At 37.7% G+C, this 8,508-nt stretch overlaps 1 protein-coding gene across 2 annotated transcripts in view; it reads left to right on the forward strand.

Moving 5' to 3' along the window:
- The window catches only part of otofa (otoferlin a), a 73,839-nt gene that overhangs the window by 19,332 nt on the left and 45,999 nt on the right, over positions 1-8,508 (forward strand). For both annotated transcript variants that reach the window (XM_035679333.1, XM_035679332.1), the window contains exon 3: positions 1,767-1,855. In XM_035679333.1, coding sequence (XP_035535226.1) covers positions 1,767-1,855 — 89 coding nt within the window. The remainder of the gene's footprint in view (positions 1-1,766; positions 1,856-8,508) is intronic.

Below are 8,508 nucleotides of genomic sequence, written 5' to 3' on the forward strand. Positions count from 1 at the left end.
AAAAAAAAAAAACAGAAACAGACAACAAAAAATGTCTATTACTCACCAAAAACAGCGCAGTAGAAAACAGTGCAACATATATAAATATTATAGCGTCCCTACCATAGTAATGCACAACATGTTATTCTGATTATACATTAAATGTCTTTTCATTAAATTATTTAACATTTTTTAAACTTTAAAGAGTGCTAGGTTGCTCTCAGTAATTCAGTTTGCTACGGTGAGCAGCTTTCAGGTAAAAATATTTATTTATTTTATCATACATACATATAGTATACACAAGTTTTAAAATCTACCATCCAGACAAAGTCCTCAATGCCATTATTGAATAGTACTGAAGTATAGTAATGAAGTGTTCGTATACAGTAACAGTTTGACTAAATTACATTCACAGTTCATTTGAATGATTTGAACAGTACTGTACTGTACTAGATACAGTACAGAACTGTACTTAACTGTACTAGATAATTTAAGTGAAGTGATTACAACCCTTTCCCCTATTTGACTGAACTGCTGACAAACTAACTCTCAGAGTTAAATAGACTGAGGGTTCATATAATTTATACATGACGGGCCCTAAAGAGAGATACACTGTCCGCTTACTGGTGTGAGAAATAAAGAACTGGGAAAGTACCAGTCTTAGTGTCTGATCAGCCAGACACAGACCTGCTGATCAGACATCACTGAGGAGATTTCTGGTTAAAATGATTTAGAACAAAGATATGCTTATTTTTTCCTTTTCACGTCAAAGCTAGATGAAATGAGCCACCTGAAAAACTATAATTCCAAAGCTAATTAAAGTGAAAATGCCAAAGGAGGGTTATCCATCAAAGCTGATTTTCTTACTTTTCTCAAGGATATCTAAGACACTTTCAAGAATTCATTACTGTACAGTTTTGCTTGGCAGCGGCTTTTTCTTTTTACCTTGTGGCAAAAAAAAGCATATTAATATTCTTTGTCGGTGCTATATAACCTGGAAATGTTTATGGTGATAAATAAAACATTGTGATGTTTTATTCCCTCCAGAAAAGCACATCTGCTGCTGGTAGGGATTCCTTTAAAATCAAGGACACTTCAAAGAAACATATGTACGCTGACATGTGACTTTGAATCTGTTTGTGGACTCACTACTCTCTGTATTTTAAGGGAGTAGTGAGTGGTTTTGAGGGGTTATGTGCCAGACTCTTGCCAGCAGCCAACATATTTACTGAACAGATATGAGAGTGGTATTGTCCTTAATATGTAACGTCTTATCTATCTAAAATATCAGAATTTTCCTAAAATGTAAAACTATTAGTTAAATGAAAATTAATCACTGAATTCATAATCATTAATCATTACTCGTATTTTAGTTTTCATTTTCCATTGAACAGTGATATAAATCACGCTAGCAGGAAGTTAATGTTATAGGCCTGAAATGATTAGTCAATGAAAAGAAAGTTAATCCGTAATGTTTTAGATTCAATTGTTTAGATTAATCATAAAGCAAAAGTGTCAAATGTCTACTGGTTCCAGCTTAAAAAATGTAAGGGTTTGCGTTTTTATAGCAGCCATATATTGTTGTTGTTTGTATGGTTGTAAATTGAATATCATTGAGTGTTGGACAGTCGGTCGGACAAAATAAGCAATTTGAAGATGTCACATTGCGTATTGGAAAATGACTAACAATAACATTTTTGGATTAACCAAAAACAGAATTGGTGGTTAACATGGTTAATTAAATCTTTAGTTTCCCTGTTAAACCATCAAATTATTTTTCTTTTCAGACATTTCGATGGCCCATTGCCAGCAGGCTGGATGGAAATGAGATGCTGGAGATCCAAGTGTACAATTACAGCAAAGTCTTTTCCAACAGGTAAGGTATTACTGCTGTCTCTTGTCCTTAAGCCACATTTACCACAACAAATAGCATTTCAGATTGAACTGTTTGTGGTTTCAATGCCCTTCCTGCCTTCCTGTCACAGCCTGTGACCAATTCAGACTGTCACACAGCACATGTTTCTCAGATGAAGGAGAGATAAGCTTGTATTCCCTGAGAGCTTGTTCTAAATTAACTCAATTGTATGTGTATTAGACCCTAAACCACAGAGCTGGAGGTAATGAAACAGCATTAGACCCCCAGTAATGGGCACATTTGTCACTTTACATTCTCCAAACAATCAGATCAGGAAAAACACACTTTAGTGGACAGTGTAACTGGGATCACATCTTGATTGTGTCTTGTGGTGTGTGTTTGATCAAATCCCAAGCTGAGGAGGATGTATTTCAATTATGAGCCATTTAAAGTTTTTACATTAATCACCAAAGTGCTACTGAGCAATGCAATGACACTCAGTTCTGCTTTAAGGGTCCTACACAGCTCTCTAATTACTTCTAAGAAATCATTTGTGTGGTGGCAATAGTGGAAGCTGGCTAATTAGGTAATTTCCCTCTGCTCCTCCTGCTCATCATCGTCTTCTTTTTTTTAGTTTCTCTTGAAGTGTTTTTTGATGTGTCCAGATCTGGCGAAACGCAGGCTGGTTTTGCCAGGAAGTCTGTCCGTCTCCTGTCCGTAGCAAATCCAATCAGCCAGCTGTGTTTAACTGGACGACTGGTTGATGTGTCCAGACTGAGGACACATTATGTCACCCACGCAGTCATTAAAATGTTGTCTCTGTGGGTGGTAATGCATGTGTGTTCCACTGTCCATGTGTGAATGTAGTTGGCTGTCGTGTAGGTGGTGACACATTCACTTACACAGCCGACTCAGACCTAAAAGCAGGTGACATGTGTGCAGACAGATGTTGTATCAGTTCTACATCAAGGCACGTTTTAACTGTCACCATGATTCTTCTGGTGTCACTGTATGAAAGGGAAACAGAAACCGGATTTCACAGCCACACATGACAATTCACAGAGGGTCAGAAAGTGAAGTAGTAGCTGAAGCTGAAACTCACTTTGCAACCCAACTAACCTGATAATCAGACTGAATTGACATTTCTCTTAATTGTTCAAGCCAGCCTTTTCTTCATATTCTGACGCAGCTAGCGTGGCTCTTGAGATGGCAGTGTTTGTCGGCCCACCACTTTGGTCCAGACTGAAATATCTCAAAAATATTTGATCGACTAACATACCATATAATTTTGTACTGACATTCATGGTCTCCAGAGGATAATACCTAGTGAATTTTTGTGTCTTAGCGAAATAATAGTATGCAGACGATGCATTCTAATTACTTTGAGAATCTCTTTACTTTGTGTCTAGCTCCCTTAGCAGGTCAAATTTCAGTGTATCCGGATCAACATCTAATAGATGGATTGGCAAATTGAATTTGGTGTCTCCCTTTCTTTTGCTCTAGTGCTGGTGGGGTTCACATTTGTACTCTAATAATTAATATCTAACTATTCATCAGGTCAAAATTTCAGTGAGTACAATACTTTGGTTTATGACCAAATGCCTGCAAAACTAATGACAGCCCAATCGGCCTCAGCTGTACTTACAGGAATTAGCAAATGTTAGTATGCTAACATGCTGCTAAGTTTGCTATGGCTATCTTTCTGGCTCTGTGACAGATAAATGATGGCCCCAGTCTAAATCCCTCCTACAAAAGTCCCGGCTGGCCTGGTTGTTTTTGCAATTGTGAAAACAGCTGTCAAAAAGTGTAACACCATCAGACATACCACTGAAAAATTTAAGACTAGGCAGCAGTCTGGAACCAGGCTACAACGTGACACTTGATTTTCATCATTCTGTAAATCAAACTTAAAGTACTCAGGCCAGTTAAAGCATATGAAGTACAGTTTTGAGCACAGAAAGGGATGGATAATGTTTTCCATTATGGAATTAAAGGGAAAATAATCAAGAAAAAGAAAGGAGGAAAAAATGGTGTTACTATTTTTAAACCAGATTCAAATAAGAAACTTAACCTCAAATGCTCATGCACAATAGAAGTTCTCTTGTATTCAAACACTAATCCACACACACATTGAGACACAGCACAAACGCACAAGCCCAGGCATACAGTTTTAAGTGGGTAAATAATTCAAGATGAGTCGATAGCTTGTGTTGTTCTCACACCTGGCTCCATTATGTCCACAGGCGAGGCATCATTACCAGGGTAAGCTGATCTGTTTGTGCAGTCACTTGCTGGCAGCCCAAGGCACACAGTACTGTGAAGGCCAGTGTGTCACACCCTGTGAACCACAAGTGCGAGTGCAGCATTTTCCGACAGACACGAAAGAAAAAACATCGATGCATGATGCGTCCTCTGTGCTATAGTATAGTATATTATATATATATATATATATATATATATATACCGTGTTTTATTATCTCTTTCCCCTGTGGCTGAGAGATATGCTTTTATATTCTGCACACTAGAGAACACTGTGTATGAGTTACTGAGCACTGGAGCAAAGAGGAGGTTATATGATATTTGATTTAACCTGAGGTCAGTGACTCCCAGGGGTGGGTCCATGGATGAATATCAGGGTCCTTGGAATTAGAATGGGAATTACTAATGGTATTTTTTTAATCAGATGTTTTGAAGCTAGCTCAGTTCATCATTAGCTCTGTCACTGTGTCCAAGTTGAGGGGCTGAAACCATTTGCAGCCCAAATACATCCCAACAAGGCAATTATGGCATGCCTGCACCTTTAGTTTGGATGTCTGTGAGACAAGAAACACCCATTTCTGGAGGGGTTGTAAGCCAAACAAGTGTTTGAATCACGGATCCATTTTGATTTGAATTAATTTTGAAATGGATCACGAAAACCATGCCAATGTAGAGGGCTCGGGGAAAAAAATGAGAAAAAGTTGAACCTTGTTCAACTACTGCCGCAAAACACAATGTGATGTTATCCGGCAAGGCGCTGCATTGGGCAATACTTCCAAGCCCACATTTCTGGTGGATTACATTGTGAAGTTAATGCTGTATTTCTTTCGTTTACCCCTGTTTGGCATTGAAGATAAAATACTTGCTGCCATGACAACTTTCCAGAGTGGTAAAATTCTGTCTCAGAGTTTTATAAACCGTTTTATAAGCCTTCAGACTCACAGATCTATTTCTTTCTGTCCTGGACTGTTATTTCATATCTCACCACTACCTGAAGCAACACGCCCACCAACACCCTTCCTTGCATTGTTTTAACACAGGGTTGTTTTCAGTCTGAATGCCTGCTACAGAGACCTCTGACTGAGGTATATGTCGCTCCTGTGGACATAGAAGTTCTGCAGTATAGCCCGGTGCTAGGTCATGAAATTATATAAAGTTTACAGTAAAAAATGTAGGGAGGAAATACAGTTGGCTCCAATGTAGCCAGTGGTAGATTATGTGTCCCAAAATTCAACTTAAAAGCCTGAATGGCTGCTGAGTTTAGGACAGTCTGGAGCCTGAAAGCTTTTTGGTTAGACAGGGAAAGAACAGTGCAATGGTCCAGGCATAATGAAATGAAAGAAAAGCCAAATTATGCTGGTACACAACACTCATAAAATTACATTGTAAAATGGGAGCGATAGTATGTGAATATTTTTATCATTTTTTCATTTTATTAAAATGTGGTGGGTGTTCCCATTTCAGTGGTTCGCCCCCTTGGGAGAATGTCATTGATTAACACAGGTATTGTAACACCATTTATCACAGACAAATTCATAAATCAAAGGTTAGATCACAGCAGCTTCTACATTTCCTCTTGTGCCTGTACCGGATAAGTACAAGGCTGAGTGCACTAATAACTGCAGTAATTCTGTGTTTTATTTATATAACGTAATTCTCATCAGTACGGCCCCAAAGAAACAGTCAATTGTGTCAAGACAAATATCTCTGATAAACAACTGTTATTTTCTTAACAAGGTGTTTGTGCAATCACACAATAAAATATTAATGTGAGATGGATGAAGATGAGGTGTTTGTTGTGGAGCTCGCTGATTGTTTGTGACACTCCTGCACACCTTGATATTATTATTAAATGAGATAAGAATGAATTAACCTCCAGCTGTTTTTGGTGTTATCTGCACATCTGCCTTGAATACTAAGAACGTACTGTTTCTGTCCTGCTCTGAAGACAGAATTACTGACACTGATCAATCAGAAAGAACAATGTGTTTTTAAATTATGGTGGTGCAAGCAGAGAACATAAAATCACTAAATCAAATCAACCCATTGCCATTTATTTTATTCCCTTCATAAGTTTGTGTTTGTACATTTTTTATTTAGCCACAGGACATAGAATGGTAGCCCGGCAACAGTGCTTTTTCAGGCTCCAAAAGTATATAATCCCTTTATGCTGTACATCTGGAGACTCAACAATTTATTGCTTAGTCTTTAAATGCAAGCTTACAAACATAAACCTTGGCTTTCCTGTGCCTAAAGCATTGGAATAAACACTGTGGATTTGTACCTTTTTTTTTAATTTATTTTGTATTTCAAACATAAACACATTTTTTGGTTATTCTATTTTTCACAGACATACAGTATTATGTCTATTCATACAATGACTTTATTGTACTTTTGAGCCATGCTAGTAGCTTGGCTCTGGGGAAGATTCAATTCAATTTTATTTTATTTGTATAGCGCCAAATCATAACAGGATACTCTTCAAATAGAGCAGGTTTACTCCCTAAAAACTAATTTATAGAGACCCAACAATTCCCAGGATAAAGTGAGGATGTCTATTAGTCCACCACTTTGGTCCAAATTGAAATATCTTAACAACTTTTAGATGCCATGAAATTTTGTGACAGACATTCATGATTCCCAGTGGATGAATCCTAATGACTTTAGTGATCCTCTGACTCTTACTCTAGCACCACCATGAGGTTGACATTCATGGTTCCCAGTGGATGAATCAGACCTCAGATGTAATTCCCATCAGGTTTAGATGTACTTTGTTTTTACTGTTACTATTAGAAAATGTTAGAATGCTAACACACTATAGTGAACATGGTAAACATTATACCTTGCATGCCTCACAGAGCCGCTAGCTCCTGTCAGTCTGTTCATATTCCCATTAATAGATATGATATACTATACTACTAACAATATTTTCACAGATTTAGTAAGTTGTAAGTTGTAAATCATGGAGAAGAACTGTTTTATGGCAATATTGGATGTAAATACTACAGTATGTTGATGGACATCTACATTGAAAAATATTTTTTTCTGCAGTATGTCATTTAAAAAAAAGCCAAAATCCATTATTTCCTTTTTTTGTCACTTTCTACAGACTGAAATAAAAAAATAAATAAAAAAATGGTCATACTGCATTTACATATAATTCTTAATGTTGTTTTGGCCCAGCTGTTGTGAAGCTGCAACAATGCTGCCTGTAGGAGTGACGTCAACAGTACATCCAAACCAGCATGACACAACAGCGTGTTTAGGACAGCGAAAAATGACTCCTAATGGCTTCTTCTCCTGTTTGTAGTTAAAATATTCTATGTTGCTTGGGTGTGTGTGTGTGAGAGAGAGAGAGGGAAAGAGAGAGAGAAAAGGAGAGACATTGGAGTATCGATTGTGCCCCTGTGAATCAATAGATACTTATCCTTGAACACTAGTGAAAGACACATTTGCTGAATCTTCTTATGTTTTATATCACTGTATGTCCACTGGTGTGGGACGGCACTTGGCTTCTCCTCAGCTCATCAAAGGCCAAATCACATACACCTGTCAGCTGTAACATTTCCATTTCACACTGTCCTCCCGCTGAGTTACCGGCAGCTGCAGTGGATTAGTGTAACCTTGAGAACAACTCTGTTTGACTTGGAAAAATATTTTAAAGCTGTGCTCACCTTTTCTCAAATGTACCTAAGCCAGAGATTTCTTCATAGTCATGCCTCGATTTGTAAGAGAAACTTGAGGCTCACAAAGAAAAATAATACAAATTGAAAGGGAAGGGAGCTCTAAATTATAAAGCAGATGAAAGTAAATTGTTTGCAGAACTTCAATCAATAATGAATGCCACCTTTTGAAGTGCTAAAAAGTGAGCCAGAACATGATAGGCCCTGCTCAGTTCAATTATTCACCACTTGTACACACGTTACAATAGCTGAAAGGAAATGACAGACGATTTGCACTTCTAAGTAGCCCTGGACATATTGATCACCACTGTCCAGGGAAGGAAAGAATGGATTATACTGCAGTGAGTAAGTGTTTTCAGTGATATTGCAGGAGTTTTTGTTCATGTTAAAAAAAAATTGTATAAAGCACAAAACCATTGATATCCTTACAGAGCTTTTTGATTGATATTGGCATAAACCCTGTAAAGTCGAGCATGGAGTTATTCAGTGGGGAGCCTAGCAGATATGCACCTTCACAGAGAATGCATCTGCCAACGCCTGAGGCGAAGCACATAGTTTTTTTTTATAACTAGGATTCAAAGTGAAGACAAGTTCTGGAAACCTAAATTTACCCCATTATTAAGTTTTGAAGCCCTACTGACAAATGTAGCCTCACTTTCTACTGGAGCTTGAATTCATCACTACCAACTCCAGAGGACAGAAAAAGTAAAGAGATAAAGAAAGAGAGAGAGA

This window comes from Morone saxatilis, unplaced genomic scaffold (assembly GCF_004916995.1).
Source record: "Morone saxatilis isolate NCDOM2014 unplaced genomic scaffold, NCSU_SB_2.0 Contig7, whole genome shotgun sequence".
NCBI classification, from domain to species: domain Eukaryota; kingdom Metazoa; phylum Chordata; class Actinopteri; family Moronidae; genus Morone; species Morone saxatilis.